This window comes from Schistocerca piceifrons, chromosome X, assembly GCF_021461385.2.
Source record: "Schistocerca piceifrons isolate TAMUIC-IGC-003096 chromosome X, iqSchPice1.1, whole genome shotgun sequence".
NCBI classification, from domain to species: Eukaryota; Metazoa; Arthropoda; class Insecta; order Orthoptera; family Acrididae; genus Schistocerca; species Schistocerca piceifrons.
This window is the reverse complement of record NC_060149.1, coordinates 763,769,538-763,789,919: the sequence shown is the minus strand read 5'-3', so window position 1 is coordinate 763,789,919 and position 20,382 is coordinate 763,769,538. Positions and strand designations below refer to the sequence as shown.

General features: G+C 43.3%; 1 protein-coding gene across 1 annotated transcript in view; it reads right to left on the bottom strand.

The window, feature by feature from the left end:
* The window catches only part of LOC124722698 (hormone receptor 4-like), a 138,114-nt gene extending 126,230 nt beyond the window's left edge, over positions 1–11,884 (bottom strand). The window contains exon 1 of the mRNA XM_047247836.1: positions 11,785–11,884. Within this exon, the coding sequence (XP_047103792.1) occupies positions 11,785–11,884 (100 nt within the window). The remainder of the gene's footprint in view (positions 1–11,784) is intronic.
* Between the last annotated feature and the right edge of the window lie 8,498 nt (positions 11,885–20,382).

Sequence of the window (20,382 nt, the reverse complement as noted above, 5' to 3'; positions counted from 1 at the left end):
GGAGACTGAAGACCTCAGATGTTAAGTCCCTTAGTGCTCAGAGCCATTTGATACCTCCTAAGACCGTGTCGCTTCTCCTTTTGCCCGGCTTAGTGCAGCAGTTCAGCGTGGTGTGCACTCAACAAGTCGTCAGAAGTCCCCTGCAGAAATATTGAGCCGTCCTGCCTCTGTAGCTGTCCATAATTGCGCGATCTGGGAAGCCAAATCATTCGCCCGAAACGTCCTGAATGTTCTTCAAACCAATCGCGAAAAACTGTGGCCCGCTGACATAGGGCATTGTCATCCGCAAAAAATCCACTGTTATTCGGGAACATGAAGTTTATTAATGGCTGCATATGATATCCAAGTAGCCGAACATAACAATTTACAGTCAACGATCGGTTCAGTTGACCCAGAGGACCCGGTCTGTCCCAAGTAACCACAGCCCACACAATTATGGATCCACCACCAGCTTGTGCAGTGTTTTGATAACTTGGATCCATAGCTTCGTGGCCTCTGCGCCACACTCGAACCCTACCATCAGCTCTTACTAACTGAAATTGGGACTCACCTGACAAGGCCACGATTTTCGAGTCGCCTAGGGTCCAAATGATATGGTGACGAGCCCAGGAGAGGCGGTGCAAGCCATATCGTGCTGTTAGCAAAGGCACTCGTGTTGGTCGTCTGCTGCCATAGCCCATTAACGCCAAATTTCGTCACACTGCCCTAACAGACGTCCCACATTGGTTTCTGCTGTTATTTCACGCAATGTTGCTTGTCTGTTAGCACTGACAACTCTTCTCTCGGTCGTTAAGTGAAGGCCGTCGACCTCTGCGTTTTTCGCGATGAGAGTTAATGCCTGAAATGTGGTTTTCTCCGCAAATTCTTGGCACTGTGGATATTGGAATCTTTAATTCCCTAACGATTTCCGAAACTGAATGTCCCACGCGTGTAACTCCAACTATCATTCCGCATTCAAACTCTATTAACTCCCGTCGTGCGGGCATAATCACGACAGAGTAATTTCTCCGCTTTAATGATCCTTTCCATAACGATGGATCACTAGGTGCCGTTAATCGAAGGCAGAGTTAAACTTTTAGCGTCTTTTCACGGCTACCACTGCTCTAACGACGAAATGGTAAGTGTTGAATTTCAGAGCAAGAAATGAAGTGCACGTGTGATATTTCTATTTCAAGGGTGGGGAAGGGGGGGGGGGGCTGAAGGAAGAGAAACATGGTTGCCGAATATTAATCTAATTGGTAAGAAGGAAGATATTGCCTGCATTTGTAGCTCAGAAATATCCAGACAGCGCAGTTATATATTTGGAAAAACACTTGTTTTATGTCATACTGCACATTCTATTCATTGAATTTATTTTCTGAAATCTTCTAAAGGAACGTTAACATGACAGCGAGACCCCGTATCTGGAGCTCCGACAGTACCACTAATTATTACATATTCTCTCTCGACTCTGAGTAAATAGGTTTTTCTTTACTACACGACGGGGGAGAGTCAGTTATCTACTTCTTATTCGCACACAATGGCGTAACAAAAACGTTTCGGCGTTTAATAACAGCTTATTGCAGGCTAGGGATATACTGCATTACAGCGTTACCACCAATTCATCATATTTTACAACTAGTTATTTATAACCGCTTTCAAATGTTTATTACAAGCTAGGAGTTAACAAGCTAGTATTAATGCTCGAGTCTGCCACTTGGAGATCCACAAAAACGACTGTTTGAAAAATATGACTTGCCTGAAAAATGTTGTATTCTTAACTCTCTCTCTTCCACTTAGGCAAGGGTTATTATACGTATAATTTTGACTACTGTTAATTTAATTTAGTCAAAACACTGAAATTATTACTGGACACAATTCTGTGTTCAGTTGGGAATCAAATGCTGTACACATATAAGATAGAAAGTAGACGTATTGATTTCCGAAACTCACATTATTGGCTGCTTCAAGTCTAGTACGTAACGAGTTGGCACCGGAATTAAGACATATCCAGAGGGAGCAAGTTTCACAATAAAATGCTCGTCCCGGAGGCTTTCCTAAGTCGCTACGTGAATATCGAGACGGTTCCATATGCAGGACACATTTGCCTCACTTTTCAGCTCCTCACACGTCTTCACACACGGCTAGGATGCCTTCACGATTCACTCGTACCGTTTTTATGGTTTGACCTTCATTTCGCATTTTATTTCTCTTATTTGATGCAAGAAGTCTTAAGGTGGAAAAAGAGCATCCATAACAAGAGAAAAGAAGAAGCTACAGATCAGTCTGAGAAAAAGTTTCTATGAGTCTCACCATCTCAAACTGTCATTTAAACCCAACTGAGTAACATCATGAGTGGTTGTAAAAAAAATCTGGCCGTGAATCATTTCACACGTTGAGCAAGGAGTACTATTTTAATATTCGATTTTCTATTGATGTTTGTAGGCTACAAGCCGCCGCAGTTGGCTGATTAAGCAAATGAAACATATCCTTGCTCAAATAATGGCTACTTGACACCAGTCTCCTTCATTATGCTACACGGCAAGTAGGCTGCCATACGTTACGCTATACTTATCTTACGCTAACGGAAATTGAATAAAACGGAGTCAGTTCTTAGAATAATAAGAAAAATTATTAGCGTTATGATAACCGGTAATCGAAGCCAGAGGTAGTTTGATATTCTGCAGTGAGAGAGTGTGTGAACGACCGCATCGCATTTGCAGACACACGATACAGGACTCACAACCTGATTTCACTTTCTCCAGCGCTTAATTCTTGAGAAGGATATCCTGTCCTCACTTAATGCCAGTCTGGCTCGCAACTCTTTCCTGTACGACGAAGGGAGTAAGAGCTGTAGGTATGTAGAAAATTTAAAAAAATTTACAATGGCAGGATTTCTGCGCAACCACAACACACTGCTAGCCAGTCTGACCAAAAAAACTGTCTCAGAAATTATTACGAGGCGCAATAGCACTCTCAGGCCCTTTTTACGACTTATGACTGGAACGACCTAAGGAAAGAAGAAAAAATTAGGGTATAGAGGTCATTAAGCCCGTTCTACACGGGACGTGTGAGCTTGCAAGATGACCCGTGATCCACCGGTTCCTAGGACGTGAATTCATTAACACTCTGGACTCGCATTCGGGAGAAATTTTGTTCAAACTGTCGTCCAGTCACGGTATCTCTACATTTCAGTGGCTTCTCTAAATCTCTTCAAGCGATTGCCAGGATGGTACATCTACATCTACGTGATTACTCTGCAATTTACAGTTAAGTGCCTGGCAGAGCGCTTATCGAAACACCTTCAAGCTATTTCTCTACCATTGAAATTTCGAACATCGTACGGGAAAAACGAGCACTTAAATCTTTCCGTGCGATCTCTGATTTCTCTTATTTTATTATTACGATCATTTCTTCCCGTGTAAGTGGGGGACAACATATTTTCACATTCTGAGGAGAAAGTTGGTGATTGAATTTTCGTGAAAAGATCTTTTCGCAATGAAAACCGCCTTTTTAAAATGATTGCCAACCCAACTCGCAGATTACATCCGTGACAATCTCTCTCCTGTTTCGCGATAATACAAAATGAGATGCCCTTCGTTTAACTTTTTCGGTGCCCTCCGTCAATCCTATCTGGTAAGGACCCCATCTGCGCAGCAATACTTCAGAAGAGGTTGAAACAGTGTGGTGTGGGTAGTCTCTTCAGTAGCCCTGTTGCATCTTCTAACTGTTCTGACAATAAAATGCAGTCTTTGGTTGACGTTCCCCACAACATTATCTTAATAGAAAGTTTTCGTAACTGTAATCCCTAGGTGTTTAGCTGAATTGACAGCGTTTAGATTTGTGTGATTCATCGTATAACCGAACTTTTAGCGGATTCCAGTCGCACAACTGAAACGATAGACATAGTCCATGGTACATTGAACAAAAACATTTCTTTCGTCACCCCTGTCAAACTCAGCTAGTGTTCCGTGTCTAAGAACATGGATGTCGACGTGACGATAAATTCTAACCATCATTTCTTAGATTTTAATACGAACCTTTAATTAATAGGGTTGTTTAATGGAAGTGTATTCAATGCCTAATTTCGTAGAAGTGATGAGGATCACAAACCTTCGGAGACGTATTTATAGGGCATCTCTTCTGCATGCGCCTCAGAAGATCGAAAAACTAATACGGCTGTTAGTTTTTAGAGGAACCGCAATAGTGTTTCAAGTATTTTATGGGAAGCAATTATAGGGTAGCGTGTGTGTGACCGGGTGCCGAGTCGTTTTCATGCAGTCCACCATAGTTCATAATTACAACTAACAGAGATACACATTCACAGAGACACACACAGAGAGAGGGGCGTCGCAGAGAGCACAGAGAGCATTCCAGAGGGCCCCAGAGAGCCAAAACACCAAGAAGAATCGCTCCCTGGCTTTTGGAAAGTCTTTTTATTCAAGGTCAACGCTTTATTTACGATAATACAGAGTTAAGTCACCAACAAGTGATACATCTTCACAGCAACCATGACCGTTACACCAAAAATATACAGCCTCATCATCATCTACCTTCCTGCGACCACGAGTACGTATAGACAAAGCTTGCGCAGGAACTAAATAAGAACTACTACCACCTACAACTTCACTAAAATGAAAAGTACGATAAGAAATTACATTTCTACGAGCAAAACTCTCAAGGCCACCGTACTCACTTATGCCTCCACATTTAGCAAACACAACAGTTAACCAACCATTACAGTTACCAGGCGGAGTAGCACCAACCTGACTCACAGCAAAATCAAATCTACAACCTAAAAACGCACACGGTCCATCAATAACAGCATGAGAAGTGATTCCTTTAACTTTGTTCTTAGCAGTTGTGGAAAGTACTGAAGTCTACATTGAGAATCAATCGGTCCTCGAACGCACAAATTAGCCTGTAAAGTTTCTGATTTGTAATCAGTTTCAGTTTTAGCGCCCGTGGGTGCCAACGATGGAACTAACACCATCCCATGAAATGAAAAGCAAAAACGTGAAACACATGGATCGTTTAACTGTAAATAAAACAACGCGGAAGGCAGACGCTGCCGCTTCGGTTCTCCAAATAAATACGGAGAAACAGGTGAAATGGTTTCTCCTGCTTACTAGCATGTGATCTGATACTAATATTCACGCAGTCACAAGTTCTTATGACATCGTATTGTCTCTCTTAGAGGTTACGAGTGGGAACCGTTATAACACACTGTGTAACGTTCTTGGCTCATTGAACCATAATTATTCTACAGAAGCAAACAACGGAAAATGTTGATCGGTGTATGTGACCAAGGAACGCTACATGTGTCTTTTCGCACACGGTACCATAGCTCGGTAGGGCCCTTCATTTAGCTGATGTGGCACTGCTGGAAATACCCTACACTCTGGTTGTCTGCTGGGTTCCTGCGTGCTCACCAAAACTTATTACTTCATTACATAATATTTTTTTAAACAAGACGTCAAATAGAAATTTGCGTAAGCGCAAAGGGTGTCTCATCAGTGTAGTCATTAAGAAGCACCAAAGAAAATAATCTGACAATAGCATTTGAGTCGTAAGAACATTCATCTACATCTACTTGATTACTCTTCTATTCAAAATAAAGTGCCTGGCAGAGGGTTCAATGAACCACCATCAAGCTGTCTTTCTCCGTTCCACTCTCGAACGGAGAGCGGGAAAATATTTTTCTGTGCGAGCCCTGATTTCTCTTATCTTATCATGAGATCATTTCACTGTATGTAGGTGGGTGCCAACAGAATGTTTTCGCAATCGGAGGTGATTGAAACTTCATGAGAAGGTCCCGTCGCAACGAAAAACGCCTTTGTTTTAATGGTTGCCACTCCAAATCACGTATCATGTCTGTGGCACTATCTCCCCTATTTCGCGGTAGTGCAAAACGAGCCACCCTTCTTTGAACTTTTTCGATGGCATCCGTCAGTCCCACCTGATGCGTATCCCACAACGCACAGCAATACTCCAGAATAGGGCGGACAAGCGTGGTGTAAGCAGTCTCTTTAGTAGACCTGTCGCACCTTCCAAGTGTTCTGTCAATGAATCGCAGTCTTTGGTTTGCTCTACCCACAACATTACTTATGTGATCATTCCAATTTATTTTATTTGTAATTGTAATCCCTAAGTATTTAGTTCAATTTATAGCCTTAAGATATGTGTGACTTTATTTTAGTACTCGTGTGAGTAACTTCAGACTTTTCTTTATTCAGAGTCAGTTTCCACTTTTCTCACCATACAGATATCTTACCTAAATCATTTTGCAATTTGTTTTGGTCATCTCATGATTTTGCAAGACGGTAAATGACAGCATCATCTGCAAACAATCTAATAGGGTTACTCAGATTGTCTACTATGTCGTTAATATAGATCAGGAACAACAGAGGGCTTATAACATTGATGAACAGCCCGAATAACTCGATCTGTTGTCTAGTTGTAATGAACGATGCCATGAAAGTGATCCACGCTGGGTGTGAGAGAGTTCTAGACTTGCCGGCAGCCAGTGAAGTTGTCTATTATCGGGCTAGGCTGTTAGTGTTCAAGACTTCCCGGAAGCCAGTAAAGCTACATTTCGTGTTGTGAGACTGCAAGCAATGCAGAGCATTCCTCGTTAACACAGTTTTGTCTACTGTTCGTTTGTGCACGAAAAGGATATTTATTAGACCTACATTTGTGAATTATTTAGCATATTGATGTATCCTCAACAGAAATAGATCCAACGGGTTCAAAGCAGGGGACGTGGGAGGCATCGGTATTGACGAGCCAGGATCGATACACTTATCAAAGATTCGTTCAAATGGTTCAAATGGCTCTGAGCACTATGCGGCAACTTCTGAGGTCATCAGTCGCCTAGAACTTAGAACGAATTAAACCTAACTAACCTAAGGACATCACACACATCCATGCCCGAGGCACGATTCGAACCTGCGACCGTAGCAGTCGCTCGGCTCCAGACTGTATCGCCTAGAACCGCACGGCCACTCCGGAAGGCAAAGATTCGTGTTACGTATTCTACAAAGGTCACATGGATTTGTGCCGGTACACCAACATGCATGTACCACATACGCATCTTTTCATCATAAACATCCAAACGATAGACTGGCTTGTGTTTCAGGAAATGAAAGTATACACAACCAGTAAGTCGGCCAGACAGAAAATGTGGCCTTATCGTGGAAACCATTGGTTTCCGGACCTATGTTTACCTAAATTATTTGCTTGTTTCATCATCCTCTACTCGCTACTATTGTCTGTATCTGTAATAGTTACAGATTCTATATCACATAAGGGGCAGTCAACTGAAAACGAAAACGAGACAGATGTAAAAAGTAAGTGAACTGTTAATTATTTCAAAAATAATCGCCAAATCTGTTTATAGATTTATCCCACTGTTAAGGCCTTCATGGAAAAAACATTTTCGGTTGCCTACAGAGTGATGATTATGCCGAGGTGTGCACCTCTCCGCCCGTCCACACGTTGCCAAGATGGTTTCGAGTACGCTGCAGAAGTTTCTCTGCGAAGCCTTTATGCATCCCCCGTGCAGTCTCGATTTTTCTCCGTGGGATTTCCATATTTTTCGAATCCTGAAGAAAGACATTCGTGGCCATCGGTTTCTTTCAGACAAAGAGAGCCAAGCCTGAGTACAGCATGGTTCCATAGGCAACCGCAAACGTTTTTCCATGAAGGCATTGACTGTCTCCTGTCACAGTGGGATAAATGTATTAGCAATTATGACGATTACTTTTGAAATAATGAATAGTTTACTTAGCTTTTTTCCATCTGTCTTGTTTTAATTTGAGTGCCCCTCGTAACTTACGGGGTGCATAGTGTATACCCTAGACAGTAATAAAATTATAACAATCAACATCGTCACACGCCAACGTTTTAGGAGACATTTCGGACAGGTTAGGAATTTAAACCAGGACACTGCGGAAAAATCTGGTAATCAGGAATTTTATTTCACCACCGCCATTCTCTTTGCCAGGCAAATACGAGGTGCATTCAAGTTCTAAGGTCTCCGATTTTTTTTCTAATTAACTACTCACCCGAAATCGATGAAACTGGCGTTACTTCCCGACGTAATCGCCCTGCAGACGTACACAATTTTCACAACGCTGACGCCATGATTAAATGGCAGCGGCGAAGGCTTCTTTAGGAGTCTGTTTTGACCACTGGAAAATCGCTGAGGCAATAGCAGCACGGCTGGTGAATGTGCGGCCACGGAGAGTGTCTTTCATTGTTGGAAAAAGCCAAAAGTCACTAGGAGCCAGGTCAGGTGAGTAGGGAACATGAGGAATCACTTCAAAGTTGTTATCACGAAGAAACTGTCGCGTAACGTTAGCTCGATGTGCGGGTGCGTTGTCTTGGTGAAACAGCACACGCGCAGCCTTTCCCGGACGTTTTTGTTGCAGTGCAGGAAGTAATTTGTTCTTCAAAAGATTTTTGTAGGGTGCACCTGTTACCGTAGTGCCCTTTGGAACGCAATGGGTAAGGATTACGCCCTCGCTGTCCCAGAACATGGACACCATCATTTTTTCAGCACTGGCGGTTACCCGAAATTTTTTTGGTGGCGGTGAATCTGTGTGCTTCCATTGAGCTGACTGGCGCTTTGTTTCTGGATTGAAAAATGGCATTCACGTCTCATCCATTGTCACAACCGACGAAAAGAAAGTCCCGTTCATGCTGTCGTTGCGCGTCAACATTGCTTGGCAACATGCCACACGGGCAGCCATGTGGTCGTCCTTCAGCATTCGTGGCACCCACCTGGATGACACTTTTCGCATTTTCAGGTCGTCATGCAGGATTGTGTGCACAGAACCCACATAAATGCCAACTCTGGAGGCGATCTGTTCAACAGTCATTCGGCGATCCCCCATAACAATTCTCTCCACTTTCTCGATCATGTCGTCAGACCGGCTTGTGCGAGCCCGAGGTTGTTTCGGTTTGTTGTCACACAATATTCTGCCTTCATTAAACTGTCGCACCCACGAACGCACTTTCGACACATCCATAACTCCATCACCACATGTCTCCTTCAACTGTCGATGAATTTCAATTGGTTTCACACCACGCAAATTCAGAAAACGAATGATTGCACGCTGTTCAAGTAAGGAAAACGTCGCCATTTTAAGTATTTAAAACAGTTCTCATTCTCGCCGCTGGCGGTAAAATTCCATCTGCCGTACGGTGCTGCCATCTCTGGGACGTATTGACAATGAACGCGGACTCATTTTAAAAGAATGTGCATGTTTCTATCTCTTTCCAGTCCGGAGAAAAAAAATCGGAGGCCTTAGAACTTGAATGCACCTCGTACTGTTGAGGAAACTTTCTTCCACCACCTGGAATCAAACCGGCTACCTCTGGCTCGAGTGCCACCACACTAGTGTCAGCAACGGAGTTCGCAGCCTTTTTCATTCCATTATATCTTCGACGATGCGAAGCTTGACAATTGTAACCACATCTTTCGATATTGTTGATGTTCAATATCCCATGACTAGTGAGCTACTAAAATTGGAAACATTTGCTCGTCTGACAATGCTCTAAGAAGGAACCAGCCACAGACTTTGGAAAAAATAGAATTAATTTAGTATTAATTATGGCGTCAATGGAGAATATAATTCTGAATAGTCTATCAGGGATGTGAGAGCTTCTCCTGCAGCGTTCACAGGTGCTCCAACTCAGCACTGGGAATCAGGCCAATAGCAGAGTGGTTAAGACACAGCAACTTGATCGGCAGCTGCGGCAGATTCTACAGAAGCCTTCGCCCTAAGTAGCCGAGTGCCACCTTAAGTGGACCGTTTAGTACAAATCACTGCAAATAGTTAATGGGCCCCCTCCTTGTCCTTCTAAGGCCCGTGTGGCGAAGCGGAGAAGGCTCTTGAGCTTAACTGGTTAAACGGCGTTCTCACTGCTTGTTTGCACCCTCCTCTGTGCAGAAGGTCGAAGACATACAAAATGCATACTGAAACTGTTCACGCATTTTTTAACAGATGAGCAAAGACGCGGGCGAAGTTTCTTTTTATTTAAACCACGTTAATGACGTTGCACAGATTTTGGTATCAGTTATTGATTTCGTTTGAAGTTTTCTTTCGTAGAAATGCGCACAGTGTGATTTCGTAACGCGTACTTGTAACAGGAATAGACACTACGTCGTAGTTTCCTAATCCACCCTAACGACTTGTGTGACATAACGATTGTTACATGACCTTTCCGATATAGTCAAAGGAAGAAGACAAGACGTAAGCGTCCCTACGATGCCGAGGTCATTAGCGTCGAAGCACTGGCTCATTTGGAGAAGGCTAGGGCAGGAAATCGGCTTTTGTCTTGTTAGAAGATCTTCTCAGCATTCGCAGAAGTTGTTCAGGGAATCCATGAAAGACTTACATCATGATAGACGAACGAGGATTTAGAACCCATTCCTCAACATTACGAGTTCAGTGCCTTTCCCACTGTTCTACCTCGCTCGCTACATACCTCTCATACCGATTAACAAGTATGACAGCTCATCTAGGAAGCAATTCTCGATCAGGTGCAGCCAAGATACATGGATAATACTTCACGGAACACTTTAGTAATGCAGTTTATGTATCGGAATCTGATATGGAACAGTAAATCGCTTATCTTCTTCCTCTCTAAAATTTTGCAGGAAACATTTCACCGTAGTAAACCTGCTACTGAGATATGATGAGCAGATTGACCCTTTTGTACAGTTGTTGATAGAAATGCAATGGGCAAAAATACAGTCATGCAGAGTATTGTGGTAATATTGTTAACAGAAATAAATCTGAAATAAGTCAGCTGTAGAATTTAGCTCCTTTCGCCAAAGTGATGCTGATCTCACAGTGTGATGATTCTGTTATTTAGTTTTCTGTACCTAACCAATGCAGTGTAGACATTTTGGCTGTTGGGTTGTCTCTCATGACCTTCGGGTGGTGTTTGTTCAACGATTTTCCTGACTTTTAGCCAGCACGAGTGGCTAGCATTGTCAAATGTTCACCCTCCACTGTTGGTGGTCGAGGAGAAACTTTTGACAGTATTACTCACTCGTGTTGGTGAAACGCCGGGAAAATCGTTAAACAAACGCCTGTCGATGACCCGAACAAAAGCGAACAGGCAATACGTCGGCAAGTAACCACGAAAACATAAACTATTTTGCAACATAGTGTCGTCGTTTCTGAAATATGACCTCACAACATGTGACTGATATTTGTTTGATAAGCTGGTGTGTCAAAGCAGACATATTGTTAACGGAAATAAATCTGAAATACGTCAGCTGTAGAATTTAGCTCCCTTCGCCAAAGTGATGCTGATCTCACAGTGTGATGATTCTGTTATTTAGTTTTCTGTACCTAACCAATGCAGTGTAGACATTTTGCCTGTTGGGTTCTCTCTCATGATCTTCGGGTGGTCTTTGTTCAACGATTTTCCTGACTTTTAGCCAGCACGAGTGGCTAGCATTGTCAAATGTTCACCCTCCACTGTTGGTGGTCGAGGAGAAACTTTTGACAGTATTACTCACTCGTGTTGGTGAAACGCCAGGAAAATCGTTAAACAAACGCCTGTCGGTGACCCGGACAAAAGCGAACAGGCAATACGTCGGCAAGTAACCACGAAAACATAAACTATTTTGCAACATAGTGTCGTCGTTTCTGAAATATGGCCTCACAACATGTGACCGATATTTGTTTGATAAGCTGGTGTGTCAAAGCAGACATATTTACAACACGTATTCTCTTAGTGATTATATTGACAGGTACAGAAAGAATGTTTTAACTTGATACTCACCATCACTGCTGCAACGAGAGTCCACCTTCCTTCGCTTCAGCTTCAGGTCTTGGAAGAGGCTCATCGTGTCCAATTCACACGGAGTAGTCGTAAGGGTCATACTTCCTGAAAGAACGAAGAAAACGAAATGCGTATTAGAGCTAAGGCAGTAGTGTGTTTTCTAGCAACTATGCAAAAGCTCTAATTATATTGGTCTCGTTTCCATAAGCACTCTTATAGTTTATCGTTAGCATATATCGAGATTAACCCACTTGCTAAGGCCGCACTATAATAACACTGATGGGAAGCCGACATCCTTCACAGTGTTGCTCTCGGGTTCAGTCCTACGAAGCAGAGAGTTCTCATTCTCGAAACATCCCCTAGGCTATGGCTGAGCCATGTCTCCGCAATATCCTTTCTTTCAGGAGTGCTAGTTCTGCCAGGTTCGCAGGAGAGCTTCTGTTAAGTTTGGAAGGTGGAGACGAGATACTGACAGAAGTAAAGCTGTGGGGACGGCGCGTGAGTCGTGCTTGGGTAGTTCAGTTGGTAGAGCACTTGCCCGCGAAAGGCAAAGGTCCCGAGATCGAGTCTCGATCCGGCACACAGTTTTAATCTGCCAGGAGGTTTCAGAGAGTTCTCCTTGTTTGGAACTCCGTCCACGTACTTCATTGGCTGAATCAGCATATTATACAGGGTGTCTGGTAATACGTCAAGGACGTGGGGCAGCAGCTGGACTCGTAGTTGGTTCAAATGGCTGTGAGCACTATGGGACTTAACATCTGAGGTCACCAGTCAGTCCCCTAGAACTTAGAACTACTTAAAGCTAACTAACCTAAGGACATCACACACATCCATGCCCGAGGCAGGATTCGAACCTGCGACCGTAGGATCGCGTGGTTCCAGACTGAAGCGCCTAGAACCGCTCGGCCACATCGGCCGGCGGACCCGTAGTACTTGAATAATGATAACAAAATCAGCGGCTGTATTGAAATCTAACGTCGTTTATTCTTTTTTACCACAGGCTACCAGTTTCGACACCACATGACGTCATCTTCGTTCCCCGAACGTAACCTGCCATCCACAACCGTTTTCATTTGCAATGCAGAGAATCGTATGCAGCGGGCCAAAATTAACTGGATTCCGTGCCTTCCTTACGTGGCAATAACAAGCCCAACGTGGACAGACGACAACTAGCCCAGTGTTGATGGAATGTGTCGGTTTCCCGCTACAAACAAGATAATTTTTATAGCGGAATTTTACGTGCTCATTCGACAGAGCGGTCACAGATTGGTCCAGTCCGATATTTGTTTAATCGATATGTATTAATAGGGACAGTAAAAAGCGAAGACGAACCAGTACTGCAGCAGCGACAAGACGGCCATGGCCCGCGCTGACTGCGACCACTATGCGGCAGCGCTGCTCAGTCGCAGTTGGAGTAGTGCTTATTCTTCGTGTTCGACTGCCCCTGTTAATACATATCGATAAAGCAAATATCGCACTGGACTACTTTGGGACCACTATATCGAATGGGCTCGTAAAATTCCTTTTTAAAAACAGTGGGCAAATCGACACAGGGCGTCATATGAGAGACTTGATGAGCTGTTTAGGCTGACTTTACCTGCCCAGTGCAGAATCTAAATTGCAAATATCTGCAGAAACATCAGAGAAAATGCGACTGACGACTCTTCGGAGGGACACCCGCCACACGCGTAAGGCGATCAGTTTCTTCCACAGTAACGCCCAGCACAAAATATATCTAATCCCACAGACAAGGTGAATCTATCTTCTTTGCTTCACTGACATGTGGATCATCACAAAAAGTTCTATCTGCTCTAATAAGGGAGCAGTAATATACACTACTGGCCATTAAAATTGCTACACCAAGAAGAAATGCAGATGATAAACGGGTATTCATTGGACAAATATATTATACTAGAACTGACATGTGATTACATTTTCACGCAATTTGGGTGCATAGATCTTGAGAAATAAGTACCCAGAACTACCACCTTTGCCGGCCAGTGTGGCCGAGCGGTTCTAGGCGCTTCAGTCTAGGACGGCGCGACCGCTACGGTCGCAGGTTCCAATCCTACCACGGGCATGGATGTGTGTGATGTCCTTAGGTTAGTTAGGTTTAAGTAGTTCTAAGTTCTAGGGGACTGATGACCTCAAAGTTAAGTCCCATAGTGCTCAATGCCATTTGAACGAACCACCTCTGGCCGTAATAACGGCCTTAATACGCCTGGGCATTGAGTCAAACAGAGCTTGGATGGCGTGTACAGGTAGAACTGCCCATGCAGCTTCAACACGATACCACAGTTCATCAAGAGTCGTGACTGACGTAATGTGACGAGCCAGTTGCTCGGCCACCATTGACCAGACGTTTTCAGTTGGTGAGAGATCTGGGGAATGTGCTGGCCAGGGCAGCAGTCGAACATTTTCTGTATCCAGAAAGGCCCGTACAGGACCTGCAACGTGCGATCGTGCATTATCCTGCTGAAATGTAGGGTTTCACAGAGATCGAATGAAGGGTAGAGCCACGGGTCGTAACACATCTGAAATATAACGTCCACTATTCAACGTGCCGTCAATGCGAACAAGAGGTGACCGAGACGTGTAACCAGTGCCACCCCATACCATCACGCCGGGTGATACGCCAGTATGGCAATGACGAATACACGCTTCCAATGTGTGTTCACCGTGATGTCGCCAAACACGGATGCGACCATCATGAAGCGCTTAGAACCTCTCGGCCACAACGGCCGGCCTCTGTTTGGTCACCCAGTTTTTGATTTTCCGAGCTTTCGCTCAAACTGCTAAGCCAAACGTTGGGATAGTTCCTTTGAAAAAGACACAGTAGATTATCTTTCTCATTCTTGACTATGCAGAACTTGTGCTTCGTCTCTAATATTCTCGTGGTGGACGGTACTTCAAACGCTCACCCCTCCTTCCTTCTTTCCTCAAATGAAGAAAGGATGTGCAAGTTTAACAACTTTTCGACAGTACGCTGTCTCAGTTGCAGAAGGATGAGGCAGGAAGCGACTTTGACCTTATAAAACGAACAATTTCGACATTCGTCTGAAATATTTTAGAGAAACGAACACAATCTAAATTGCGGTAGCCGGACGCCAATCTGAAGACCACTCCTTCCTAATGAGTCTTACGCACTGCTCCACCTAAATAGTTTTTTAAAACTACATTGTACATATGTGATGCGATGGATAGATATGGTGGTGGTGGGGATATACCATGCCATGCCATACGAAGATAATCCTTGGCGTTCAGGGCCAGGGGTCATAAGAAACACGAAACGTTTTTTAAAGAGTTCTCGGACATATGACTAAAGAAGAGAGAAAATTACGTTTCTCTCTAGTTAGACAAATCGTTTCTCATTACTACGAACAAGACGAGGAATAATACGAAAGCTGTGTATACGATTTCAGTGGAAAGTAATTATAGACCTCTTACAATAACTGTTTTTGCATGGAGTATCGCTTCATTCATTAAACATGTATTAGTAATTCGCTGACAGTAAACTTTGTTGAAAAGAACGAAGAGCTTGTAAACGTCAGCTGGTCTCACTGAAATGTGACTCAGGCGACAACGCAATACCTTCTCTTGTGTCTTTGTTCACAGGAATCGCGCTGTAAATCGTATTGAGATGTTAGTGGGCGTTGCTACACCCTTCATTATAGCGTCATCTACGTATCCAACAACTATGAAAACGTGTTAAAAATTGTAGCTGTTATTTCTGCAACGGCGCGAAACACCATTACGTATCGCCAGACAACACATGTCTACGTAATGAGTTGAAGCTTTTGCTGTAAAACAAGTAATATCGACTAGCAGATAACAGGGTCAATGATACGGAAAGAGAGTTAGAACAGTTCTTTGCCAACCTACATTATATGAGTGGTTGTGCGCCGCTTTTAATCCTGCGTTGTAGCTCCCTCTGCCGAGGGAAATCTACCACTTGGACAGACCTTCATTGTACCTAGCCGGTATAAAAAAAAAAAAAAACTGTGCCTCATTTATTGACGAGGAGGCCTTGCCCTTATGTCTTTATCGTGTTACGTTTTCCAGGTACGTACATGAAGCTGAAACAAAGGGACAGCCTGGAATTCTCACAGATGGTTGCGTAAATGCGTCCAAGTTTCTTTTCAGTTTGAAATCCTAGCTTTCTATCCTATCAGGCTATCCTTCTTAGGAATTGCCAGGTACATTTCCACTGGAGGATAAAGCGTATAACCCACAATCGACGACAACTTATTTGTATGCATCAATGGTAAATGGCAAAAAATTAAGAATAAATCGAAATACTCGATGCCCATGAAGACTAACTTGACCTAACTATAGATTCCGTCTTTCAACAATTAAAAAAATAAGAAAACAATTATTCTTAAAGATCTTAAGAGTTGTAAGGTTGGAAAGTTTGGAACGAATAATGTCGAGGTGGTGTAACTTTCCAACATTTCTTACACAGTATGGAAGAAATATCCGATGAAACTTTCAGATTCGTTCATTCTGCAGTGTTTTTCGGAAGCTTATTTTCACCTGAAGACTACGCTTTCGAATAACAGCTTATGTTTCACAGAAATCTGTCATTTTGAGTGGATAAATTTTCCTTGTTAGAAAGTGAGACTTACATTTGCCAACTTTGAATCAATAAATTTCTCTGTTCTCCGGAAATAAAGCTTTGTCGAGAACGGCATTACTAAACTTCTGTCAGTGAAGTGATAGATAACGAACGTCTTCACAAACCCGGTACTGATATTCCCTGAAAACAGGATCGTAACCCGAGAAAAAGTTGTAACGCGATAGATAACATCTCCGATAAGGGAAAACTGCATGGGAAAAAGAATAAAACAGCAGAAAGTTTCTTACGCGGCGTTCAGTTGGCAACGGTGGAGCGGCTGTATGTAGACTGCATCACTTTCACTGAGGCTAGGTGACGTCATTCGCGGATCACGTGACCAGCGCCGGTCGCTAACCCTACCTGCCTACAAGTAGGTCATTTGTTCAGCAAGCCGCCACTATCTGCCTCTGCTTTATCTGCTCACCGTCTGCAGTGCCAGAACACACTTCCGTAAAACACACTCGCTGCGAATGAGGAACAAATGAGCACTTTAACGCTAACAACACGGTGGATTTACTCGGTATTCAATAGTAAGTAAAATTACCTCGCATTTACTGAATTAAAGACTTGAGATCTCTTACGGTACGTTAGGTGAAATTTTTTAGTAGGAAGCACAGTGACTGCAGTCCGACTAGTAAGATTGCTAATGCGCCTGAATTGTGGGGGCTGACAATATAGTCACAGCAGTACATGGGATGGTCAACTGGTTTTATTACGACATATGGAGGTATTTTTTGTCAGTTTTTGGATACTGGTTGCGTGGCAGTTTCTAACATGAACGTCCTACTGAAATGCAAAATGTATCGTATGAACTCCTTTTAAGTGACATATCATTAGAGGAACAGAGTTAACGTTTCTTTTACAGAGCCTGCCTGATTGGCTCTATTTTTACACTTTCGCTGATATATGTTCTAAGGTCTTCAACGATATGTTTTTGCTGTGGTACCGCAAAGCGTAGTTTATATGATTAAGAAGTCACCGTTGCCTCTACCTTTCACAAACCCCTGTAAAGATAAACGTCCTTAAACTGACATTTGGTCTAACCCCTTTTTCTCGATAATTGCGACAGTAAACTCCAGACAATGAATAGTTGAAGTGGCAAATTACTGGCCTGGTTTAACTACACGATTGTTTGCTAGTAGCAGCTTTTAATGTCACTGGAAATATATGTACTGAGGTGAAGTATAACTGACCCTCAATAATTTGTAGTCTGTATGTCCTTTTGCGTATCATGTATTGTTTTAACTATAGGACATGAAAGAGTGTTAAACTTTCTGTTCGTTACACTAAGCTCTGACTAGATTGATGCTGACATATGTTTTCGGTCAACAATGTGTATCACTTGCATCTTAAAACTGAATGTGTCACACTGATCAACTCGAAAACTGATTTGAATACCGCGGTGGCTTACTAGGCTATGTCCTGTCCGAGAACCAGTTTACCAGACAAATAGCGGAGCTGTATTTAACACGGTAGCCATAACATGGCACGAGTTGCTTTGTTTCATAGCGAAAAGCCCTGCCCGGTGCAAAAATCTTAAATGAAAGTACAGTGGAACTGAGAGCTATATCTTGAGATAATTACTCTGATGTCTATCGAGCCATGTTACACATCTCATAATTACTACACGCAAATGGAGACTTCGGTACCTCAGCAGTAAGCCATACGAATACTTTATCTGTCGCTCGTATTTGTTTGTGTGGAAGCGCGCGGATGCCACCGGTTTTCGAGATTGAAGCTTAATTTTCTACACGCTAAGTGCAGTAACTGTATGTGTTTCTGCCAACATTTTCAGGTTTCCAGCCATACAAGACGATCAGGTTACTTCCTTTGTTAATTTGCACAGTGGAAAAGAAAACGAAGGAAGATTGGGGTATGCCCTGCGGACAGGTCATTGGAGAAGTAACACAAGCTCAGCCCGAAGAAGGAATCATAGCACTTAGGAAATTACGGTGATACTACCGGATTTCAACCGTCACCGTGCTGAATACGACTCCAAAATTGTTCGTTCGAAGACGACATAATTTAATATAGGTAGACCACGTCGTTGTGAAATTGCTACGAAACGCAGAAAGACTTGCAGATGATTATAGCACTTCGTGCAGAGACTGAAATCTGGCGCTAAGATAAGTAAATATAACGCATTCAAATGGATCAAATGGTTCTGAGCACTATGGGACTTAACATCTGAGGTCATCTGTCCCCTAGAACTTAGAACTACTTAAACCTAACTAACCTAAGGACATCACACTCATCCATGCCCGAGGCAGGATTCGAACCTGTGACCGTAGCGGTCGCGCGGTTCCAAACTGAAGCGCCTAGAACCACTCGGCCACCCCGGCCGGCCTGTAACGCATTAAACAGTCGAAAACACTCCATACTGTTTAACTAAAATCAGTCAAAGCCGCCAACTGTCAATAACATGTGCGCGGAGGCGTTTAAAGGAGAAGGATCACACAAATCTTGCCAAAATTCTAAGCCAACCAGTAAGCGAGTGTGGTTAGTTGATTTTAGATCCGTACCACATTATGTATGTAATGAGAAGAACTAGAGGAGATTCAACAGAGCTGCACGGCTCGTCTTAGGTTTGTTTGGTCAGCGCAGGAGCATCGCAGAAATGATCAACAAACTGCAGTCGGAGACATTAAACAAACCTCTCAAAATTTCTAGTCCGTGTTGCAGTACGAGTGAAGAAACATTTTACTAAAGCAATAAAGTTATACGGTAAGAAATCTGTACCTCTGCCTTAATTAACCTTTATAAGATTTGGGCCCGCATCTCGTGGTCGTGCGGTAGCGTTCTCGCTTCCCACGCACGGGTTCCCGGGTTCGATTCCCGGCGGGGTCAGGGATTTTCTCTGCCTCGTGATGGCTGGGTGTTGTGTGCTGTCCTTAGGTTAGTTAGGTTTAAGTAGTTCTAAGTTCTAGGGGACTGATGACCATAGATGTTAAGTCCCATAGTGCTCAGAGCCATTTGAACCATTTTATAAGATTTGGGTTTTATGGAGAGGCTGACAACTGTCTTTCAATATAAAACTGTCCATTCCACAAAACGTAAAAGTTGACCGATCACGTAACACTAGTTGTAGGAAAAAGAGACGACTGTCTTCAGTGGAAGAATTCTCAGAGAATGTAATTCATCCGAGAAAGAAGTGGCTTCCAAAACACCGATTCGAGTTATCCTTGAGTGTTGCTCATCAGTGTGGGAGCCATGTTAGGTAGAATTGTCAGAAGAGGAAAAAAGATCCATAGCGGTAAGGTGCGACTTGTCACGTGTTCGTTTAAGCCAGCCGAAGTGGCCGAGCGGTTCTAGGCGCTACAGTTTGGAGCCGAGCGACCGCTACGGTCGCAGGTTCAATCCTGCCTCGGGCATGGATGTATGTGATGTCCTTAGGTTAGTTAGGTTTTCATTAGTTGTAAGTTCTAGGCGACTGATGACCTCAGAAGTTAAGTCGCATAGTGCTCAGAGCCATTTGAACCTTTTTTTTTTTTTTATATGACTGCGACGAGAGTGCTACGGAAAATGAGCCCCACACCCAAAACTGGCAGACACTACAAGAGAAGCAATCTGCATCAAGGAGTGGTTTACTGATAAAATTCCAAGAAGAGTCAGGCTACGTATCACTCCCCCCCGCCCATACTCATCTCACGAAATGACCATGACGGGACTGCCAGAGAAATTAAAACTCATACGGACGTCTACCTTCCCCCGCATACCGTAAGGTGGGTTGCCATGCATAGAGAGGGAGAAGGTTTTCTTGATCCTATGTACAGGATTAACTAGCTATCACCAGAAAGCACCGAATAATACAGGTGCTTAGGAGTAACAGTTCTTGGTATGATCCTATGGAGGCGGCGGTGAGCAATGGTTGTGGAAAGTTTTGCTTCATCGTTAACGCACTGAAGAAGTTCACCTCGTGCAAGAGGCGACTCACAGTATGTCTATTCCAATTATCATTAAATAAGCTCCAACACGTAAGATTT